General features: G+C 41.6%; 3 protein-coding genes across 3 annotated transcripts; all 3 read left to right on the forward strand.

Moving 5' to 3' along the window:
- Positions 1-754: 754 nt before the first annotated feature.
- Positions 755-5650, forward strand: LOC131895659 (protocadherin beta-18). The gene has a single exon (XM_059246136.1). It carries the CDS (start codon positions 1170-1172, stop codon positions 3543-3545), a length of 2376 nt encoding a protein of 791 aa, XP_059102119.1. The 5' UTR covers positions 755-1169; the 3' UTR covers positions 3546-5650.
- Positions 5651-7027: 1377 nt separating this feature from the next.
- LOC131895595 (protocadherin beta-11-like) lies at positions 7028-10555 on the forward strand. Its single transcript, XM_059246078.1, has one exon. It carries the CDS (start codon positions 7674-7676, stop codon positions 10263-10265), a length of 2592 nt encoding a protein of 863 aa, XP_059102061.1. The 5' UTR covers positions 7028-7673; the 3' UTR covers positions 10266-10555.
- Positions 10556-19182: 8627 nt separating this feature from the next.
- Positions 19183-22125, forward strand: LOC131895727 (protocadherin beta-14-like). The gene has a single exon (XM_059246221.1). It carries the CDS (start codon positions 19299-19301, stop codon positions 21696-21698), a length of 2400 nt encoding a protein of 799 aa, XP_059102204.1. The 5' UTR covers positions 19183-19298; the 3' UTR covers positions 21699-22125.
- Positions 22126-24597: the final 2472 nt, after the last annotated feature.

The raw sequence follows: 24597 nt of genomic DNA on the forward strand, positions 1-24597 counted from the left end.
AAAATTCTTTGTGAGGAAGATGTTTTATTGATATATCTTTGCTTTCAACACCATTAAGATATGTTACTTTGTCATAGTTTTTATCTTTTATTTAATGTACAGTAATCAGATCATATTAGATTTTATTAAGAGGGACATTTAAACAAAGGTGGGACTTTTGTTCAATTGGCTATTATAAGAAAATAAAGACAAATTTGGAAGGAAAGGAACAGAAATTTCAAAGTATAAGTAAGTGAAATAACATGATTTTCAAATGGTAGGGACTGATGGTCACAGGCTGTCTCTTGTTCTCCTTATACTTCATTTGTATGTGCTTTGACACAATAAACATAAGTGACTGAATTAAGTTGCCAAAGATAAGACACAGTTCCTATCCTAGATAGGTCACATACCGAAGGAGAGATAGACTCTTATAAAACCGGAAACAATGTTATTTACACAATAAGCATAGTGATGTGCATGAGTCACAGTAATAGGCATTCTGGGGCACAGAGGAGAGACAGAGTGATTGCTCAGTTATGGATGCCGAGTAGTGCTTCTGTTCAAGGAATGTGATACAGAGTTTGAATAAGGTTTCTGAGGAACGTGCCAAAGAGTTTTTTTGCCCGTTTCTTGTGTCCCTGTGGCCTTGTTTCCAGAACTGTGAAATATGTTATCAAACGACATGCTCACAATATTTCCTTTGTTTCCATGAGCCTGTGTCAGGGATGAAAGGACTAGTGTGGCGTTAGATCTATCAGTGAAACAAAGTTACGGCTACAAACCTCCTATTCAACTGTTAGAATCTTAACTTTACCACGAAGCTGTGAAGAAAAAGTATGAATGGACCTCTAACTCAGTATTATTTTCACAAAACAAACAAAAAGAAAAAGCGAAAAACTAAGAAAAGCCACTGTAGGAAATACGAACACTTAAACCTGGGAAACAGCGTTTTCAATCTGTTCGTGGCCACATGGTGGCGCTGCAGGCTAAAGAGAGACACAAGGAAAATTAACTGAGACTGCACCAGGAGTCACTAACCAATAAAGGAAAATCCTGACCGCTGGGAGAAAAGCCGAGGCTCCTCAAGACTGAGAAAGGAAAAAATAACCTCGATCCTTCCAGTTAAGTGGAACATCTGAGGTTTATGACTGCTGGGAGCCGTGGCTGGGACCTGTAGTGAGGAAACAATGGCAGCCAGAAGGTCATGCTTCCCCAGACAAAGGCAAGTGCTATTTCTCTTTCTGTTCGGGGGACTGTGTTTGGCAGGTTCTGAGTTTGGACGTTATTCAGTAGCCGAGGAAACAGAAAGGGGATCATTTGTGGCAAATCTGGCAAAGGACCTGGGGCTAGGGGTGGAAGCACTGGCTGCAAAGAGAACCAGGGTGATTTCTGATGATAACAAACAGCATTTGCTCCTGGATTTTCACACCGGAGACTTGCTCACAAATGAAAAACTGGACCGGGAGAAGCTGTGTGGCTCCACAGAACCCTGCATACTGTATTTCCAAATTTTAATGGATAACCCCTTTCAGATTCACCGGGCTGAGCTGAGAATCATGGATATAAATGATCACTCACCTGCATTCCAGGACAAAGAGATGATTTTAAAAATACCAGAAAGCACAGCTGTAGGAGCAGCATTTCGCTTAGAAAGAGCCCTAGACTCAGATGGAGGACGCAATGGCATCCAAAACTACACCATCAGCCCCAACCCTTTTTTTCATATTACAGTTCATGACAATGATGAAGGGGTGATATATCCAGAGCTGGTGCTAGACAAACCTCTAGACTGGGAGGAGGAGCGGGAGTTCAGTTTAACACTCACAGCATTTGATGGCGGGTCTCCGCCCAGGTCTGGAACAGCCACTATACATATTCTGGTCATGGACATCAATGATAATGCCCCACAGTTTTCCCAGGAACTTTATCAAACCCAGGCACCAGAAAATAGCCCAGTAGGACTTCCTGTTGTTACTGTCTCTGCAGAAGATGTAGACTCAGGAGTCTATGCAGAAGTAACCTATTCTTTTTTTGATGCTTCCGAAGATATTCGAGCAACCTTTCAAATCAACCCTTTCTCTGGGGTAATCATGCTCAAAGCCTTGCTTGATTATGAGTTGGTAAAGTCCTACAAGTTAAATATACAGGCAGTTGATGGCGGGGGCCTTTCTGCTAGATGTACGGTTATAGTTCATGTTTTAGACATCAATGACAACCCCCCTGAACTGATCATATCATCGCTTGTCAACGAAGTTGTTGAGAACTCTCCCGAAACTGTGCTGGCAGTTTTTAGGATTAATGACAGAGACTCCGGAGAAAATGGAAAGACGGTTTGCTACATTCAAGAAAATCTGCCTTTCTTTCTAAGACCCTCTGTAGACAATTTTTACATCCTAATGACAGAAGGAGCTCTGGACAGAGAAAGCAGAGCTGAGTACAACATCACCATCACAGTCACCGATATGGGCACACCCAGGCTCACAACCCAGCACACCATAACAGTGCAGGTCTCAGATGTCAACGACAATCCCCCTGCCTTCACACAAACCTCCTACACCCTGTTCGTCCAAGAGAACAACAGCCCCGCCCTGCACATAGGCACCATCAGGGCCACAGACTCAGACTCAGGCTCCAATGCCCACATCACCTACTCCCTGCTGCCCACCCAAGACCCGCAGCTGGCCCTAGACTCGCTTATCTCCATCAATGCCGACAACGGGCAGCTGTTCGCGCTCAGGGCGCTGGACTATGAGGCCCTGCAAACCTTCGAGTTCCAGGTGGGCGCCACAGACCACGGCTCTCCTGCACTCAGCAGCCAGGCGCTGGTGCGTGTGCTGGTGCTGGACGCCAACGACAATGCACCCTTTGTGCTCTACCCGCTGCAGAACGCCTCTGCACCCTGCACAGAGCTGCTGCCCAGGGCGGCAGAGCCAGGCTACCTGGTCACCAAGGTGGTGGCAGTGGATCGCGACTCTGGACAGAACGCCTGGCTGTCCTTCCAGCTGCTCAAGGCCACAGAGCCCGGGATGTTCAGCGTGTGGGCTCACAATGGCGAGGTGCGCACCTCCAGGCTGCTGAGTGAGCGAGATGCTCCCAAGCACAGGCTGCTGCTGCTGGTCAAGGACAATGGAGATCCTCCAAGGTCTGCCAGTGTCACTCTGCATGTGCTGCTGGTGGATGGCTTCTCTCAGCCCTACCTGCCTCTGCCAGAGGTGGCTCACGATGTAGCGCGGGACGAGGATGCGCTCACTCTGTACCTGGTCATTGCCTTGGCTTCTGTGTCTTCCATCTTCCTCTTGTCTGTGCTGCTGTTTGTGGGGGTGAGGCTGTGCAGGAAGGCCAGGGCGGCCTCTCTGGGTGGCTGTTCTGTGCCTGAGGGACACTTTCCTGGCCACCTGGTAGATGTCAGCGGCATGGGCACCCTGTCCCAGAGCTACCAGTATGAGGTGTGTCTGATGGGAGACTCTTCTGATACCAGTGATTTCAAGTTCTTGAAACCAATTTACCCTGATGTTCATGCTCAGAGTTTCCAGAGCAATGGTGATGAAAAGCCCACATTTTGAAGTCTCCAATTCTGAGTAATGTTTCGTTCCATTTAATGTATGATACAGCCATGTGAATATTAGTTTAGTCATGCAGTAGTTGCTACAACACAACTTCATTTTCAGCTTCCAAGTAGGTCACATTTAAATTTTTACAATGTTTTTACATTAGTGATTTTTTTGTAGTAGAGTATGTACCACTTTAAATCTGAGGTTTTAATTCTTTCTTACTGCACAATAATTTGTTGTCTTTTCTTATTACAGAAAATTGAGATTAGGGTTTCTTTTGTTGTTGTTGTTGTTTTCTTTTGTGGCTAATAATTAACCACAAGCCTTTCGCATGCTAAGCAAGCACTCTACCATTGAGTTCTATCTCTAGCCAGTCACTTTTTTAAAGTATAGTATTTTAACTTTATTTGACTTCGTTCTTTGACAATTTCACACATCTATGTCATGCATTTTGTTTCTTATGACCTCTGGCTCCACCTCCCTGCATCCCTTGTTACTTCCCTTACTCCCTTACAAGACCCTTCCCATGTTTATGAGTTTGAGTATTCTGATAATTCTTGTGTTCACATACTAATTACTGGGTTTCAGCAAGACTTCTGCAAACGTGTCATTCATTTTGGTCTCATTCATTCCTAACCTCTGCTGTTCCCCTGGATCCCCTCCCTTTTCCTGCAAGTCCCCCATTCTGCTTTCTTATCCCAGTGATTTCATTATCCTTTCTTTCTCACCCCCCACAAGAGCAAGAGCTCTTTCTGATGTTCATTCTTGCTGACATATAAAACGGATTGTGTCATATAATGCAAACACAATGTAATAGTCTGCATGAAAATCAACATAAATTTGAACACATTTAAATTTTTGTGTGACAACACTGATGGACTGTTGGAAAGATGCTTTTCATTTTATATTGAAACTTAATTGTCAAATTTAGAAACTGAGACAAATTAAAGGTTGTAGAGAAAATAATTTTTATCTCCACTTCCTTTAAACACAGTTGTTCTTCAAATTTGATCTACTTCCAAGAGATGCGTTTTGACTGCTTTATCTTGATAGTCAACTTTCATGTGTTAACCACTCATTGCAAAAGGATTTACAGTTCTTATTTCCCATTTTAGGCACACACACAAAAGCTGTACATTTCCCTTCTAGTTTCCTGGTAGATGTGTCAGAAAATATTGTCAGTTTTATTTCTTGTGGGTTTCTAGGGATCAAACCCAAGGCCTCCTAGATGAGTGCCATCCCTGAAATGAAACTAATATTAATGTCCACCTACCTATGTACTATCTTAGTATAGTACAGTATGATGACATTTCTTTTTTGGAAGATATCTTCCCCAGAGCTGATAGCTGCTGTTTTAGATCTGGCTAAAGTTCTATTTTGTGCTAGAGATTTTTCTGCCCCTCTCTTTCCACGCTAAGTGAGCAAGCAAAGCAGTGGGTTACCATGAGCTGTACCTTCCATTCTTTCTACTGATTTTCACATCATAGTCCTCTTGAATATTAACATTTTTGCCTTCAAATATTCAAATATCAGATACAAATTGTGTTTGTTTCCTAGAGATCTTTTATTCATACCTCTTCTTCGTTTAGACTGTTTACCCTATGGCTGTCATGCTTTTAATACTTTCCCCACACTGCCCACCTTTTATAGAACCCGATATCATTTCTGTATTTACTTTCTTACTTGGTTGGAACCCAATTTCATTAAAATAGATGCAGAGATAGTTTTTTAAAAAACCAACTTTTGATACTTTACATAAGTAAAGCAATCTTTTTGTTTGATTGATAGTTTGACTGGGTATAAAAGTATAATTTGAAAATTTCTCTCTCATACTTAAAAAGGTACTTTTCTTTTTCTTAATTGTGTAGACTCACCTTTCACAATGACAATTCCATTCTAAACTGCATCCCATTTTCTGCAATATTTTCCCATTCATTCTGGAAGCAATGGAAAACTTAACCACAATAGTCTGAAAATACCATAGCTGGGACTATTTCTTTGATAACCTTTTCACAAGGATATACCCTGTCAATGTTCAGACTATCAGTTCAGAGAAAATTTTCATTTTATTTTGCCATAATTTCTCTTCTGTATTTTCTAAAAAATTTGATTAACTATTTGACCAACTGGACTGGTTCTATTAAGATCCTAAGCATGTTTCCTTTTGTAGTTCCTATTTGCCTCTGGTTCTACTTTCTTACACTGCTCATTTAAGTATTCAATCTTTATATATAAGCTTTCCTTTTTGGTAGAAAGTTTGTAAATGTAGTATGTTTTCTTATCTGTAATTTTCCATCTTAGAATATATTACAAAGATATACTTGTCCAGCATTGTTAGTGTTATATAGCCATTTTAAAAATTAAGAGTGATTCAGGGAAGTTGAAGAAATTTACCAAAAGTATATAGTTTGTATGGAACATTTAAGTCCCCTATCTATTCTGTTTTCTTTTTTTAACTTTTGAAGCAGGGTTTCAACTATATAGTACAGGGTAGCCTCAAATATGCAATCTTTGTGACTCTGCCTCTTAAGTATTGGGACTACATGTATTATGTAGGCAGACCTACATCGGTAAATGTAATAATTTATTTGCACTTCCACACTTTCCAGGTTAGAATTCTGGACTATTTACTGTCTAAGAGTGTGTCCACCACAGACCTTGTGTTCTACAGTCTGAGGGCATTGCTTGAGAAGAGACTTGAAATCTTATTATTCAGAACACTAAAGTTCTATTTTCCTTTAGTTTAATTTCATACTTTTTGTTCAGCACAACTTACATGTCAGACTAGACAAGGTTTGCTAATCTCTCCACATCAAGTATCCATTCTCTACCTTGAGTGACTTTTCTATCTCTGTAGTCACTGAGAACAGAGAATTTACCACTGTAAATACAAATAATAAATTGTCCATCTCATGATTAACTTTAATCTTCCAGTTTCTCTAAATCTAAAATGTTCTGAGAGACAAACATGTTAATTGCCCCATCTCCAGTGATGGATTTTTATCCATTTCCTGGAACTTCATAGTAAGTTTCTTCCATCTGCTTTCTGTCATCAAACACATGTGTACACTTTAATTCTGTGAGTTCTCAGTATTGTTACCTTCCTATCAGCTTCCTGGGTATTTTAAAGGCAGAAGGATAACTACATATTACCAGCACATCCACCTTTCAGTTTCTATCTTTTGTGCTGGTTTATTTTCTTTTTCAACCATATATAGAACTTAAATTTTTAAAAATTCGATTCAAACTGCATTTTCAGCTTCAACTGTTTCATGCACTCCTGGGTACTTTGGAAACTTTCAGTAGTGGACATAATTGGATGAGCTTCTAGCATCTGTTCCCAACAGTCTCCTTCTTCAGTAGCAATCATGATCTTCAGTTAGGGATACCCCCCACACACAAGCTTCAGAGATGACACTAGTCGGGGTTAAACAAGCAAAGGGCAGAACTTCGGGTTCTTTGACTAAAAGATAACCCTACGATGCTATATTTGAGTAACTGTATGTTACTTTGCTAGCCAGAACACGGTATTAATTGGTTTCATCGGAGGTTAAATTTTCACTCTGTTTAGGAAAGCAAACGTCTCTCTTTTTTTTCTCCCCCAAACTGATGTGTATTGTTGGCAGAATATTTTGGGAACCTGAGGGAGGTCAGCATTAGGAGTAAGAGTGTACTTCACATGAAATAGCATGCTTGTATTTGTACACCACTTTCTGAATTTTTGTCACTTGCAGGAAACTGGAACAAAACTATGAATTAATATAATATATTTCTTAATGTATACCATCTCCTGGCCAATCCAGTTTCGTAACCCTAAGAGAACCTCTGAAACTTTCCATGGACACTTTTTCTTTCCCTTTCTGCCTAAGCAAGGTCTAGTGGGAAGGGATGCGTTAAACTTAACAATGTTATATTCCTGAGATACTTAACACGTGCTTTAAAACAAATACTCACATCATCATGAACTATAGAGAACACTGATGAAAAACTATGCTAGTAACCACATAAACAACAAATATTTGTCTCTGAGGGACGGTCAATGTGAGTGGAACTTAAGTAGCATTCATCAAACTGTGAAAATCTGAGAAGACACAGGGTGGCGCTGCAGGACAACGTTACAGAAAAAAAAAATCCCATTCAATGCTGCGGACACACAGCCCAAGAGAGCACGGAAAACTAGGAAGAAATAGCAAGTCGTGGAGGTGCTACCTAGAAACCTTTTATCCTTTGGATTCTGAGGATTCTGTGGACAAATCAAGGGACATTTTTACCGAACTGCATGGTGAGGCAGAAGTGACTCTTTCAGAAGCCTGCCGGAAAGGAACTATGGAGAACCGAGGGGGAAACTATCTGCAGACAAGGCAAGTCCTGCTTCTCTTTGTTTTGCTGGGAATGTCTCAAACGCACGCTGAGCCTGGGAGACTTTCGGTGGTGGAGGAGACGCTGAGCGGGGCCTTGGTAGGCAATTTGGTAAAGGATCTGGGGCTCGAGGTGGTTGAGCTGTCTTCACGGGGGGCTCAAGTGGTCTCTAAAGATAACAAACTGCCTTTGCTTTTGAACGTAAATACAGGAGATTTGCTCCTAAGCGAACCGTTAGACAGGGAGGAGCTGTGTGGTTCCACGGAGCCCTGCGTGGTGCATTTCCAGGTGTTAATGAAAAACCCCTTACAGATTTTGCAAGTTGAGCTTCAGGTCAGGGATATAAATGACAACTCCCCCATATTCTTGGAAAAGGAAATGGTTCTAGAAATCCCAGAGAATAGCCCTGTTGGTTCTGTGTTCTTACTAGAAAGTGCGACGGATTTAGATGTAGGACCCAATGCTGTGAAAAACTACATCATAAGCCAGAGCTCTCATTTCCACATTGCAATGAGAGTTAATCCTGATGGCAGGAAATACCCAGAGTTAGTTTTGGACAAGGCACTGGACTACGAGGAGCAGCCACAGCTCAGTCTCATCCTCACTGCTTTGGATGGTGGGACTCCACCCAGGTCTGGGACTGCCTTGGTTCGGGTGGAAGTCATAGATATTAATGACAACTCCCCTGAGTTTGAGCACATGTTCTATGAAGTGAAGATTCCAGAGAATAGCATCCTTGGCTCACTGGTTATCACTGCATCGGCTAGGGATTTAGACTCAGGAATTAATGGTGAACTCTCATATGCCTTTATCCATGCATCAGAGGATATTAGAAAAACATTTTCAATTAACAAAAGCTCTGGAGAAATACGTTTAATAGGATATTTGGACTTTGAAACAACTGAATCCTACTCGATAATCATTAAAGCTACAGATCGGGGAGGACTTTTTGGGAAATCTACAGTAAGAATTCAGGTGATGGATGTGAATGACAATTCTCCTGAAATTGCTGTGTCATCATTTATCAGTCCAACCCCAGAAAACACCCCAGAGACTTTAGTTATGATTTTTAGTATCCAAGACAAGGACTCAGGAGAGAATAGCAGGATGATCTGTTCTATTCCGGAGGACCTCCCGTTTGTGCTAAAATCTTCAATTGAAAATTACTACCACTTAGAAACTGAGGGAGCACTGGACAGAGAGAGCAGAGCTGAGTACAACATCACCATCACAGTCACCGACATGGGCACACCCAGGCTCACAACCCAGCACACCATAACAGTGCAAGTGTCTGACGTTAACGACAACGCCCCCGCCTTCACCCAAACCTCCTACACGCTGTTTGTCCAGGAGAACAACAGCCCCGCCCTGCACATAGGCACCATCAGTGCCACAGACTCAGACTCAGGCTCCAATGCTCACATCATCTACTCTCTGCTGCCCACCCCCGACCCGCAGCTGGCCCTCAACTCGCTCATCTCCATCAACGCCGACAATGGGCAGCTGTTCGCGCTCAGGGCGCTGGACTATGAGGCCCTGCAGACCTTCGAGTTCCACGTGGGCGCCACAGACCAAGGCTCTCCTGCACTCAGCAGCCAGGCGCTGGTGCGAGTGCTGGTGCTGGACGCCAACGACAATGCGCCCTTCGTGCTCTACCCGCTGCAGAACGCCTCTGCACCCTGCACAGAGCTGCTGCCCAGGGCGGCAGAGCCAGGCTACCTGGTCACCAAGGTGGTGGCAGTGGACCGTGACTCTGGACAGAATGCCTGGCTGTCCTTCCAGCTGCTCAAGGCCACGGAGCCCGGGCTGTTCAACGTGTGGGCTCACAATGGCGAGGTGCGCACCTCCAGGCTGCTGAGTGAGCGTGATGCTCCCAAACACAGGCTGCTGCTGCTGGTCAAGGACAATGGAGATCCTCCAAGGTCTGCCAGTGTCACTCTGCATGTGCTGCTGGTGGATGGCTTCTCTCAGCCCTACCTGCCTCTGCCAGAGGTGGCGCGCGACCCCGCCCAGGACGAGGACGTGCTCACTCTGTACCTGGTCATTGCCTTGGCTTCTGTGTCTTCCATCTTCCTCTTGTCTGTGCTGCTGTTTGTGGGGGTGAGGCTGTGCAGGAGGGCCAGGGCGGCCTCTCTGGGTGGCTGCTCTGTGCCTGAAGGACACTTTCCTGGTCACCTGGTGGACGTCAGTGGCACAGGGACCCTGTCCCAGAGCTACCAGTATGAGGTGTGTCTGACAGGAGGTACTGGGACAAATGAGTTCAAATTTCTGAAGCCAATTTCCCCCAATCTACCACCCCAGTTCCCTGGGAAAGAAATGGAGAAAAGTCCTACTCTCCACAATAGTTTTGGGTTATTTAGTGACCATAACTGATGCTATATTTCATATGTGTTTCATTTCATGGCTATCCCAAGGCAGTGTGCATTTCTCCCAGTTTGCATGATCTTCAAATCTGCTAGTATTTACATTTCCTTTTTTCCCTCCCACTTTTCAATTTATGTCAGCACTTGTAATAAGCTGGTAATTTATTCTGTGGCCGGTTCTCTAGATGTCCTACCTTGTAAAGCCTTTACCTCCTTAAACAACACAAAATTACCCCCATCTGTCTTCTCCAGTTGCATCTTCCCCTTTGCTGTGCTTACGATGAAATAAACAGACCACTGCAGGAGTAGTTGAAATGTCCAAGCATATCTTTCATTGACGCTCTTTCTGTAGTTTTTCTTGTGGCTTATTATTGTCGCTGCTATTTTCAAGTAAGTTTATTTAAAAAAAAAAACACCCTAATTGAGATATTATGTTTAAATGTTTGTTACTGTTGACTATATTGATATGTTGGGAAATCTATATTTCAATGGGCTTAACAGTCATTAAGCCCATTGAAAAGGAGCCCATAGTGGGTCTGGGAATGGCTCAGTGATAGGTCCCCGATAGATCACAACACAGAATAAACAAATGGGGACAGCAATTAGCTTCTTAATAACTCTATGTTATGTGCCCTGGAAGGTGGCTGGGGAGGCACATGAATACTGTGGCCATAGGAGAAAGCAAGCTTATGAGATAATATATGATTTTGTTTATGTTATCTTTGAAAAAATGAATATGCACTGAGTACTAATTCACACATAAAATTATACCATGTGTGTTATGCAACATTCAAACCAAACAGGAAGAAATATTTTGTGCTCAGTACTTAGTCTACTATGAGCTTGAAATTTCCCATTTTATTCCATTGCTTAAACTTCCTGATATGGTCACAAGCCACTAAATTGGTCCTGGACTCTACTGAAGAGCAGCATCCAAAAGTTAGGTGACTATTTTTAGTTTGGATGTATGAAAGTGTCATATATGTGTAACACTGAGAAGTTTCAAGAGATCATAATTCAGGTTCTAATTTTTAAAAAAAATTAAATTCGCCGGGCGGTGGTGGCGCACGCCTTTAATCCCAGCACTCAGGAGGCAGAGCCAGGCGGATCTCTGTGAGTTCGAGGCCAGCCTGGGCTACCAAGTGAGTTCCAGGAAAAGGCGCAAAGCTACACAGAGAAACCCTGTCTCAAAAAACCAAAAAAAAAAAATTAAATTCAACTGCCACAGAGGGGAGTTTTATCTTGTGTTGAGAAGGACCAGCCTATAATGGGTCTTGTCCTTAATGGTCTGACAACACGACAGAGAAAAATATAATGGTTGGAGATGAAGTTTCCTGTGAGTTTCCTAAAAAGTCTAAAGTCTGTATGTATAGACAAAGGAAAATGCAAATGAGAAAATGAGTCATCATGGAGACAGAAAGATGGTAAGCCATGACAGTAAGAAGGGGAGGGACTAGGTGATGATCCTTCCAGTCCCACAGGCTGGAGTCAGTGCCGAAAACTTCCTCTTGAAGATATTTAACACTGTATATTAGTTAATTACTTTTAATTAAAATCCCTTCAATATCCAAGACAACCTAGTGTTCATACTTTTTTGAAAGCTAGAATTTCATTATTGGCCCATTGAACTATGGAATCTTTGCAGCCAGGCAAAATGTGGATACAGGCTGGTTAAATTCAAGTTCCTACTTTGAGAAGTAGAAGTTGAAGCAGGCTCTCTCTTCTTTAAATGAAACCTCCTTTCTATAGAGAACAAAATTCACAGAATAACAGTAAATCAAAACCAAGTATTAAGATTACCTCCTCTCGTTATGTTACTGAGTGGGGACTAGATTAGTGGAGGACCAATTAAAACATTATAGCATATCAGACAAGATAGACAGACTACAGAAGCAAACAACAACAAAAAACCTGTAAATGACCACTTCACATGCACCAGAGCAGCTGTAATGAAAAGGACAGACAAGAAATTAATGAGTGTTGACAGGATGTAGAAAAAGTGGAATATTGGTGCTGTAGAAATAAAAAAAAAAATGGTACAGTGCTTTGGAAAGTAGCTTGTCTGTTCTTCAAAATATTAAATAGATATACAAATCTTCTGTTACTCAGAATTTCTATTCTTATATACCGATCTAAAAGAAATGGCATACATCTACACAAAACCATTTATGAACAAATGTCCATATTAGTGTTGTACCTAACACTAAAAAAATTAAACAACCCAAATATCCATCAACTGATAAATAGATAAACCAACTATGGTATTTCCATGTAATGAAATTATTCTTAATTTTTTTGAGACAGGGTTTCTCTGTGTTGTTTTGGTACCTGTCCTGGATCTTGCTCTGTAGACCAGGCCGGCCTCGAACTCACAGAGATCCACCAGCCTCTGCCTCCCGAGTGCTGGGATTAAAGGCATGCACCACCACCGCCCAGGAATTCTTAATGAGCGGTAAAATGAATGTAATACAATATGCAGTTTTAGTTATGGTTATTACTGCTGTAATGAAACACTATGACCAAAGCAGCATAGGGAAGAAAGGGTTTATCAGGCTTATGCTTCCTCATCAATGTTTATCATTGAAGGGAGTCAGGACAGGATCTCAAACAGGGTAGGAACCTGGAGGCAGGAGCTGGCATAGAGGCCATGGGGTAGTGCTGCTTACTGGCTTGCTCTCCAAGGCTTGTTCAGCCTGCTTTCATATAGAACCCAGGACCACCACCTCAGAAGTGGCCCTACCCACAATGGGCTGGGCTCTCCTATTTCAATCACTAATTAAGAAAATTCTCTACAGGCTTGCCTACAGCCCCATCTTACAGAGACATTTTCTCAACTAAAGCTCCCTCCTCTCCAGTTACTCCAGCCTGTGTCAAGTTGACATAAACTCACCAGCACATACACCATGGGAAATCTCAAAAATACGGTGCTAATTTTGATGTTCTTTGGCAGCCTACTGGTTAGGGTTTGGTGCTCTCACAAAAATATTATGCTGAATAAAAAAATGTCATTTTAAAAATCACATATTCTATAATTCTGTTTATACAAAATAATCAAAACATATGGAGACAGAAAATGTCTTGGTGGTTGTATAAAGTTGGGAAAATGTGTAGGAGTGGAGACTAGTTGGGTACAATTTATATGTGGGACAATGAAAACATTTTAAGTTAGAAATAATGGTAATAGTTGCACAATTCTGAAAATATAGGGATAATCACTAAACCATATACTTCAAATGGCAGGATATTATGGTGTCTCTATTTCAACAAAGATGTCCAAAGCAATGTACAATGTCTCCAAAAGCCTATGATTCCAAGTAAGCTGGGTCTTCTCTTATCAATGATGATGAAAGTGTAAAGAGAAATTCAAACCGCCAAGGTAGAAGAATCCTACAGACACAACAGAAGGTCCAGGTACTTGTCTTGCTTCAAGCTTTCCAGATACATGAGCATCAAGATTTCTCTATTTCTGGAAGAAATTGTGTTTCCACACTCTAGTGGAGAGTAACCAAGCCTTCAGGAGCTCCCACGCTCACATACAAGTAACCAACCAATCTTCCAAAATGCTTTGCTAAAAGCAAGGTTTTCTCTAAGTCTTCAAATATGTTTGTTTTTTGTTTTTTGTTTTTTTGGGTTTTTTTTTTTTGGTTTTTTCGAGACAGGGTTTCTCTGTGTAGCTTTGTGCCTTTCCTGGAACTCACTTGGTAGCCCAGGCTGGCCTCGAACTCACAGAGATCCACCTGGCTCTGCCTCCCGAGTGCTGGGATTAAAGGCGTGCGCCACCACCGCCCGGCTCAAATATGTTTGTTATAGCTAAATTTAAACACAGTACATTCAAATCAGGGTGTATTGAAGTTTTGTAATAAACAACTACTGTAAATTATAAGTAATTAAGGAAATGCTCTCATCGTATGAACCAGAGGGGGGGTGGTCAAGGTCATGACAGGGGAACCAGCTGACCTGAGCTTGTGGAAGCTCACTGATTCTGGACCAACAGTTAGGGAGCCTGCATGGGACCAACCTAAGCCCTCTGCATGTGTGTGACAGTTGCATAGCTTGCTGTTTGTGGGGTTCCCAGCAGTGGGATCAGGACCTGTCCCTGACACTTGAGCTGGCTTTTGGGAACGTATTCCCCATGCTGGGTTGCCTCACCCAGCCTTGATGCAGGGAGAAGAGTTTGATCCTGCCTCAACTTGGTGTGCTATGCTTTGTTGACACCCATGGGAGGCCAGCCCCTTTCTGAAAGGAGCCAGAGAAGTTGATGGGAGGTAGATGGGAGGTGGGGGGGTGGCATAGGAGGAGAGGAGGGAGGGGAAACTGTGGTCCATATGTAAAACAAATAAAAATAAATAAATTTAATTAATAAAAAGGGGGAAAGACACAATAATAAAAAGGAATAAAGAAAGAAAAAGCTCTCATAGGCAATGGAGGAAAGCTGATTAGAAATACATGTTTAAAAAAAAAAAGATACAACCTTCCAGAATGGATTTTCTTGAAACCTCTCAACAATAAAAGCCAACTAGAAGTTTAATTTGCGATTGCCTACAAGTACTGGAAGCAAATGTCTTGTGTTATTAGGACATTTTAACTTATAAATGGACTGTTATCATCTCCTTTCTAACCCATAATCGGCTTCCATTCCTGGTCCAGGGCACTGTTTAATCTAAACACATGGCTGTTCAGACCACAGCTCTTCATCTATAGTCCGGTTTTCACCCGTCAGCTCTTACGCTGCACTTCTCCACCAAGGACTGCCCTTCCTGTGATGTGGTTACTAGGCATCTCCCTCTGGGAATACCAACTTCTGTGCCTTTAAATCTTCTCATGCTGCTACTCCTATCATACCTTTGACCTTGTCATAGCCTCCTCTACTTGACACAGCTACAATGTATCAACCAGCTCTTGTTCCTGCTCTAAATTTCCTTTTTATCCAACTAGCCCCTGCTTTCCCGCTCACACTCACACTCATGCCCTTATCCCCAATTGCCTTGTTCAATTTCCTTCTCTAAAACAACTTGACAAAACTCCACTTAATATGGATGCAATTATTTTCTTTCTCCTTATACCTGGATTGCAGCACCCTAAGACAAAGCTGATGAAGTTATTAACACCACTGCCACTATGAATTTTTCATATAAAAACTATATTGAGGGGTGTGGAGAGACTGTTCAGTGGTTAAGTAGCTGCTCTTGCTAAGAACCTGATTTCATTCCCAGAACGCACATCCAAAAGATCACAATCTCCTGTAACTCCATCTGCAAGGGATCATATACCCTCTTCTGGCCTCCTCAGGTACCTGCATTCCTGTACACATATACACAGATACATACACACATATATACATATATACAATTAAAAAATAAATAACTTGCCGGGCGGTGGTGGCGCACGCCTTTAATCCCAGCACTCGGGAGGCAGAGGCAGGCGGATCTCTGTGAGTTCGAGGCCAGCCTGGGCTACCAAGTGAGTTCCAGGAAAGGCGCAAAGCTACACAGAGAAACCCTGTCTCGAAAAACCAAAATAAATAAATAAATAAATAAATAAATAAATAAATAAATAAATAAATAAATAACTTAATGTGTATTTAGATTTAAGGCCAAAAAATTCCTTTATAATTTTCCTAATAACCTTTCCCTTCCAGTGTCTACAACTACTAAAAGCTTGATTATCTTGCTTTAATTCTCTCACTCAATTACTCAGCAGATGGAGTTGCCTCATGAACCTTAATAACAAAATAGAACCCATCAAATGTTAATTATTTTTGTTTCCTGTACCAAGTCTACACCTTGGCAGCATAAGTCATACTTTTCTGATTCTGGGATGCCTCATACCAAGTTCAATCCCTTTCTGTATTCTGGATCCAGTATTTAACTGACCTCTGGGGCCTCTACATTGATTATCCTTTCTGTATTTTAATTTTCTCTCTTTCTAGTAAACATTAAACACCACCATTAAAAATATGTTCAAGTTTCTCCATTCTTTTAAAAGCTGGGTCTATAGTTCTCATCAGCTATTAGAACCTCTTTTTCATTTATATATTTCTTGACTTCATTTCCTACCTTCATTTGCTTCTACATCCCTCAAACTTCTTAACCAAGGACAGTTTCATTTTCCTTGCAACCATCCTTTTGAAAATGGCATTTTAAGGTCATAAAAGATGTCTGTATACATTAAATAATGTATATTAAATATAATGTAAACTAAATAATGCTATATTACCAAATCAAAGAAATACAACTACCAATGCTTTGCAAAAGGTCTTTCTCGCCGGGCGGTGGTGGCGCACGCCTTTAATCCCAGCACTCGGGAGGCAGAGCCAGGCGGATATCTGTGAGTTCGAGGCCAGCCTGGACTACCAAGTGAGTTCCAGGAAAGGCGCAAAGCTACACAGAAAAACCCTGTCTCGAAAAACCAAAAAAAAAAAAAAAAAAAGGTCTTTCTCTTTCGTGTGACAGTGTCAATGCAAATGGCTATGCAAATAGAGCAGTTTTGCCCCAATGGTCCTTGTAGAATCAAATTTCACTCCAAATGACTGATCCCACATTCCCTATGGCAAACTAATAGTCTGTATGGCTGTAACTTCTCACTATCATACCTATATTTCAGATGGCTTGAGGGAAAAGTTGACCATTTAGAGTACTTCTTTCCCTGACAAGAAAGTAGTAAACAAAAACTCTGCTCTCAATCCATCTGTGAAATTGTCAAGGCCAAACCAAACTACAAAAGAGGCTCAGACAGGCATGTCAGCTCAGCTGCCATGTGTCTTGGTTACTTTTCTATTGCTGTGATAAAACATACGACCAAGGCAATTTTTTTAAAGGTGCTTAACTTGGGGCTTATGTTTTCAGAGTGTTAGAGTCCATGATGGCGGAGCAAATGTCTGGTGGCAGGAACAGCTGAGAGCTCATGTCTTGATTTGAAAATTGGATGCAGGCAAAGAGAAAACTGTAGGAATGGCATGAGTCTTTTGAAACATCAAAGCCTGCCCCAAGTGACACTTCTTCTGCAACAATCCATGCCCCTTAATCCTTCCCAAATAGTTCCACCAACTAGGGACCAAATATTCAAACATAAGATTCCATGGCAGACATTCTTGATCAAACCATGACACCGTGTGTTTGGACACACATAGAAGAGTGGTACATACTCTAGCAGACATTTTTTAGGGTCATCCACAAATACTGTCTTAAATACAATAGACAAGTGTAATACTTGCTTTTGTCTTGACTTTAGAGTATTTTCTGCTCTTTCTCTTTCTCATTTCTTTGAATTTCTGTTTGCCTTTCAAAGAATGATTTTGAACTCCAAGTCTTCTTTGTTTAAAGAAAGATACTTATTTTCCTTTTTTCTGTAAGTGGACATTGGTTCTAGGGTCCTGTGTATGACAAAATTCACAAATGATAATTGTTTTCCAATAAGAGTAGCACTTGTCCATGACCTAAACAACCCCACTCATATACTTTAAATTATCCCTGGATTACTTACAGTACCCAATACCTGGTAACAAGGGAAAATCTTACATACAAATGAAATTTTGAGGGTATGTTGTGATTTATTTAATTTTATTTTTATACTTTTATTGCTTTGGAGTTAGGGATTGAATCAGGACCCTAATGAGCACACCATACACTCACACCACTACTGAGTTACCTCCCTATATTTTAATTATTTTCTCTTAACATTTAGCTAGTTCTTTCTGGTTTCTTTAAAATGCCAACTCATTAGTTACTATGATAATGACACCAGGAGGTAAAGCTATCAGCATCAGCATCCTGCTTTTAATAGGAAGAAAAACAAAGGTACATAATTTGCCCAGGTCTATAGGTAGTGAATGACAGTACCAGGATTCTAATGTTGACATCTTGGTTCCAAAACCTATGTTCCTAAATTTTATCTATCTCTTAGGTCAGAGTTACTTGTATTTTCTGTATATTTCCATTATTTTTTTTTGCCTATGCATTGTTGTATCTTAATTACTAGCTTATCAATTTTTCTAGCCTGCAAGTTCCATAAAAAGATCATCTTATTTGCATCATATCTTCACATATGTGTATGTATATGTGTGTGTATGCATATATGTATGTATGGGTTTTCAGATAATGTCTCCCTAGATAGCTTTCACTTACATGGAGCTCACCATATAGACTAGGCTGACCTCAAACTCTTACAGATCCCCCTGCCTCTGCCTCTCAAATGCTGGCATTAAAGGCATGCAGCACCACACCCTACTATTTTATTAAATGTAAAAATCAAGGAGTCTAATACTCCCATGGCTTAAACTAACTTAACTACTAACAAAAAGTAGTATGTTCTGTAATTTTTCCAGATTCGTGTGTGTGTGTGTGTGTGTGTGTGTGTGTGTGTAAATGTAATAGTGTTACCAATTATATTATGGGCTCATACCAACAAATATCTACCAGAGAAGAGGTAAATAATTATAACTACTAAAGAATTGTCTTGAAATAAATATTACTTATTTATTTCGGAGCACTTTAGTGGATCTTTTGAGTTGGACATTCAAAGCACCAATGATTTCATGGGGGATATGGACTTTGTTCATTTCTAATCCAAACAAGCCAACGAGAGACATTTTGTAGAAAACTGGAAGAGTCCAAACAGATTGAATTGCAAGTTATAACCAAAAATTATTTCTAAAAAAGTTGATTATGATAATTGTTATATTATGATATTGTAATTATGCTTTAATTAGAAAAATTAATGAACATTTAAAGATAAATAGAGTCTATGTGAAATTTACTTTTGAATAATCTAGATAGACGTATTCACAAATTTTTAGGAGAAAAATATTAAATGAAAAAATTCACAGAGACACATGGTGGCGCTATAGGATAAGATGAAACAGCACATAGCCAGCTCTGTGGGCTCCGCTAACCAGAGAACAGCCAATACGTTGAGAAGGGAGGTATCATAGGGGCTTCACCGACAGAGCTGCCAAGGGATTTTCAATAGAAATAATCAAACCTTCATCTCTCAAAATTGGGACCAAATTTAAATTTTGCAACAAAGGAGGTCATCTGAAAGAACTATGGGAACCAGAAGGACACTCATTCTGCAGAAAAGGCAAGTCTTGGTTTTCTTTGTTTTGCTGGGATTGTCTCAGGCGAGTACTGAATCTTTGCACTATTCTGTAGCGGAGGAAACGGAAATTGGCTCTTTTGTGGCTAATCTGGCAAGGGATCTGGGGCTGGGGGTTGCAGAGCTGTCCTCCAGGGAGGCCCGGGTAGTGTCAGATGATAATAAAAAGCATTTACACCTTAATTTGATGACGGGAGATCTGCTCCTGAGTGAGAGACTGGACCGGGAAGAGCTGTGTGGCTCCACCCAGCCCTGTGTGCTGCCTTTTCAGGTGGTTCTGGAAAACCCTTTACAGTTTTATCGAGCTGAGCTGCATGTCAGAGATATAAATGATCACTCCCCTATGTTCCTGGACAAGGAAATAACTATTAAAATACCAGAAAGTGCAACTATTGGAGCCACATTCTTAATTGAGAATGCACAAGATCTGGACATAGGAAGCAATGGTCTCCAGGACTACAGCATTAGCCCCAATTCTCACTTCTATATTAAAATTCATGACAGTGGCAATGGAAAGATATATCCGGAGCTGGTTCTAGACAGAGCTCTAGATCGTGAGGAAGAATCTGAGCTTAGATTGACACTTACAGCACTGGATGGTGGGTCTCCTCCCAGGTCTGGGACAACATCCATTCTCATAAAGGTCTTGGACATCAATGATAATGCCCCTGAGTTTGCTCAGAGTTTCTATGAGGTGCAGGTCCCAGAGGACACTCCCATTGGTTCCAGTATTATTGCTATCTCTGCTAAGGATTTAGATATAGGAAATTCTGGGAAAATATCGTATTCATTTTTGCACGCATCAGAAGGTATTAGAAAAACCTTTGAAATCAACCCAACATCTGGGGAAGTCAACTTGAGATCATTACTGGATTTTGAAGTAATACAATCCTATTCTGTAAATATCCAAGCAACAGATGGTGGCGGTCTTTCAGCAAAATGCACTCTTCTAGTTAAAGTATTGGATATAAATGACAATGCACCAGAAGTGATCATATCATCAATTACAAAGACAATTCCAGAGAATGCTTCAGAGGCCCTGGTCGCTCTTTTCAGTGTCCGAGATCAAGACTCTGGGGACAACGGAAAGATCCTTTGCTCTATTCAGGACGACCTTCCGTTTATCCTAAAACCCACCTTCAAGAACTTTTTCACCCTACTTTCTGAAAAAGCACTGGATAGAGAGAGCAGAGGTGAGTACAACATCACCATCACAGTCACCGACATGGGCACACCCAGGCTCACAACCCAGCACACCATAACAGTGCAGGTCTCAGATGTCAACGACAACGCCCCCACCTTTACCCAAACCTCCTATACCCTGTTTGTCCAGGAGAACAACAGCCCCGCCCTGCACATAGGCACCATCAGCGCCACAGACTCAGACTCAGGCTCCAATGCCGACATCACCTACTCGCTCCTGCCCACCCACGACCCGCAGCTGGGCCTGGCCTCTCTCATCTCCATCAACGCCGAAAACGGGCAGCTGTTCGCACTCAGGGCCCTGGACTACGAAGCCCAGCAGGCCTTCGAGTTCCACGTGGGAGCCACAGACCAAGGCTCTCCTGCGCTCAGCAGCCAGGCGCTGGTGCGTGTGCTGGTGCTGGACGCCAACGACAATGCGCCCTTCGTCCTCTACCCGCTGCAGAACGCCTCTGCACCCTGCACAGAGCTGCTGCCCAGGGCGGCAGAGCCAGGCTACCTGGTCACCAAGGTGGTGGCAGTGGACCGCGACTCTGGACAGAATGCCTGGCTGTCCTTCCAGCTGCTCAAGGCCACAGAGCCCGGGCTGTTCAGCGTGTGGGCTCACAATGGCGAGGTGCGCACCTCCAGGCTGCTGAGTGAGCGTGATGCTCCCAAGCACAGGCTGCTGCTGCTGGTCAAGGACAATGGAGATCCTCCAAGGTCTGCCAGTGTCACTCTGCATGTGCTGCTGGTGGATGGCTTCTCTCAGCCCTACCTGCCTCTGCCAGAGGTGGCGCGCGACCCCGCGCAGGACGAGGACGTGCTCACACTGTACCTGGTCATTGCCTTGGCTTCTGTGTCTTCCATCTTCCTCTTGTCTGTGCTGCTGTTTGTGGGGGTGAGGCTGTGCAGGAGGGCCAGGGCGGCCTCTCTGGGTGGCTGCTCTGTGCCTGAGGGACATTTTCCTGGTCACCTGGTGGATATCAGTGGGGCGGGAACCCTGTCCCAGAGCTACCAGTATGAGGTGTGTCTGACAGGAGGTACTGGCACAAATGAGTTCAAATTCCTGAAGCCGGTCATGCCCAGTCTTCAACTCCACGACGCTGGTTCTAATATGCAGGAAAAGGAGAACTTTCGCAATAGTCTTGGATTTAATATTCAATAAAAAAATCTCCTGTGAACTCTTAATATTTTCCTTCTACTGATAAATTGCAGATGCTTTTTTTTCTTGATGTGCAATGGATTTTAGGTTTTACTGATGTTGCATGCGTTTTCATTTCACAGATTTTTCTCACAGTTGCTACGGGGCTCTAGTGATGTGAAGAAACAATCTGCACCGTTTGTTTCGTTTATTTTGAAGTTTTATGTTAATGGTTCTGCTGTTTGTTATGCAAGACACAGAAATGGAAATACTAACTAAAGTATTTAGAGTAAATGTGTTGAGCTGGTGGTTACTGTACCTGGCAGAGTCCACAAGCAGGCAGCTCTGGGTGGATGATCTCCAACAAAAGAAAGGGAGGGAGGAAGGGGAGGAGGGAACTAAAAGGGGCAAATGTCACCATATACGGGAGTTGTTCCAACACACTATTAAAACCGAGCATGCAGAGATTTTAAATGTCGCTGCATCTGGGTAGAAATTATATTGCATCATGTAGTAGTCTCTGTTAGATTATTTTGTCATAAAAGATTTTTTAAAATGCTGCCATTCCATGTCCAGTCCCAGAGGCCTTTGTGTCCTTATGTTTTCAAGAACTGATTTCTGTTTGTGTGACCTGCATTAAATACTGACTGCTTAAGTAATTTTTCCTTATCTATTTTCTAATGATGCTTTCTAATTCTCAAAATATTCTAGGTCTTGATACTGCTGTTTTCTTGTTTTTAAATAGACAATGTTTGCTTGGTTAAAATTTGTGGTATTCTATATCTGCTTAAAGCAGGTAATAAGATCATAATCTTGTTCTAAGTAAAATAGTCTTTTACCAGAAAAAAAAAACAGGATTAAAAACTTCCTAGGAATTAAAATAAAGATCTTTAAATGACTTATTTTTTTATTTTATGGGAATTGGTGTTTTGCCTGCATGTATGCCTCTGTGAGAGTGTCGGATGCCCTGGAACTGGAATTACAGGTTGTGAGCTGCCAAGTGGGTTCTGGGAATTGAATCTGGGGCCTCTGGAAGAGCAGCCAGTGATCTTAACTGCTGAGCCATCTCTCCAGCCCCTGAAATAAAGATTTTAAACTGTTTAAAAGATTTAGATTTACTTTCCCTAGCCATTAATAAAAGTAAATATAAGCCACGCGTGGATGCACAAATCTATAATCTCAGCACTCAGGCAACTGAGGACAGAGAATAATCAACTCAAGATTGGTTTGGACTGCATAGTAAGAGTTTTCCTTAAAAAGAAATAAAAAAGGAAACAGAACTGATATGCTGGCATATTCCTATAACTGAGGCATGGAGTGTGAAGCCAAGCTGAGCTCTGTCAGACACGTCCCCCAAAATAAAAAAGAAACAGAGTGGAGAATTAGGATCTGAATCCTCGCACTTGAGACACTGAGTCAGGAGGCTGTCATAAGTTGGCAGGACTTATGACATGCTATGGACACGATAAGGAAGGACAACCGCGTTTATGCAATGCATTCAAGACCAGCCTCTGCTACAGACTGAGGCCCTGTTTCAAAGGAACCCCTATGATCTTGAAAATAGAATAAAAGATGTAGATATAATGTCTAGTTGTGTGGACCTAGCAGGTAGGTACAAAATCTTGGCTTGACTCTCAGCTCCCAGCAGAAAAGAATAAATACAGGAATATGTGTACCCTGAGCACTTTAGGTGCCCAATGTTCAATTTTCAGCATGCACAAAAAAAGTAACTTTAAAATATTATTAATACTTGTGGTCTCTCTCAGAGAGCCACAAAGAATAGATCGGTATTTATGATTGATAAATGCCTAATTATATTTCAAACTATAAGGTCTCAATTCGATAGACAGACAGGTCAGTGGAGGAGTATAGACAGATGTTGATAGCTACAATGCAGAGTGGCTATATGGCTAGCATTGTCTTGGCCTCTGTATTCACAGGAAGCAATTAGCTATTAAGACACTAGTATATACACTGGGCAGTGGTGGTGCATACCTTTAATCCCAGCACTTGGGAGGCAGAGGCAGGTAGATCTCTGTAAGTTGGAGGCCAACCTGGTCTACAGATATGAGTTCCATGGCAGCCAGGACTACACAGAGAAAACTTGTCTCAAAAAACCAAACAAACAAACAAAAACACAATATATTATCCACTTAAATTTAATGTTGAAATGTAGAGAAAAGGTAACTACAAACTGTGTATTTTCCCAGGGCCATTTAGAATCTTGGGAAATTCAGACCTTGATGTCAATGATAACTTTTAACAAACCGGGTGATTTACACAAGTCCTTCCCATTAGCATGAACCTTAAGAGCAACTTTTTGTGAACTAAGAGTAAACTGGAAATGCACCAGCCCTTGTGTGGCATTTTAGCCTTGAACTTGACTTTTTAGCCTTACGTTTAATTAGTCATCACTGACAGGCAGTAATCTTAGGTCCTCATCAAATCAAATGCAGGTTCATATAAAATAAATTATGCCCTAAGCATAGATTACTCACCCTATTGCTTTGCGTTTTTAATACTCTTTACTTGACAACTGCATACCCTAGGAAACATGAAACCATGAATGAAAGCCAGCAAGAACAAAACAATGCTAGAATAACTTGAAAGAATGTAAAATTATTATCATTATCAGACAATCCAGAATGTAAAATTATTATCATTATCAAGCAATCCACAATATACTAAACATGTTCATTGAAAGTTAATAGAAGTATTACATAGAAGTTAAACTTGAAAATGTACAGGTAACAAAATCTTGTAGGATATGACAGATGGGTGGCTAGAGAGATTGGCTTGGGCATTAAGAGTGGGAATTCCATTTCCACTACCCATGCCTGGCTGCTCAACTGTAAGTCTAGCTCTGGGGAAACTGACTCCCTCTTCTGACCTCTGCCAGCATCTGCACTCATGAATACACATA

Source organism: Peromyscus eremicus, chromosome 19 (assembly GCF_949786415.1).
Source record: "Peromyscus eremicus chromosome 19, PerEre_H2_v1, whole genome shotgun sequence".
NCBI lineage: Eukaryota > Metazoa > Chordata > Mammalia > Rodentia > Cricetidae > Peromyscus > Peromyscus eremicus.

Excerpts from the sequence above, each read along its gene's own strand:
- LOC131895727 (XM_059246221.1), top strand. The coding sequence starts at position 19,299 with ATGGGAACCAGAAGGACACTCATTCTGCAGAAAAGGCAAGTCTTGGTT.
- LOC131895659 (XM_059246136.1), top strand. The coding sequence starts at position 1,170 with ATGGCAGCCAGAAGGTCATGCTTCCCCAGACAAAGGCAAGTGCTATTT.
- LOC131895595 (XM_059246078.1), top strand. The coding sequence starts at position 7,674 with ATGCTGCGGACACACAGCCCAAGAGAGCACGGAAAACTAGGAAGAAAT.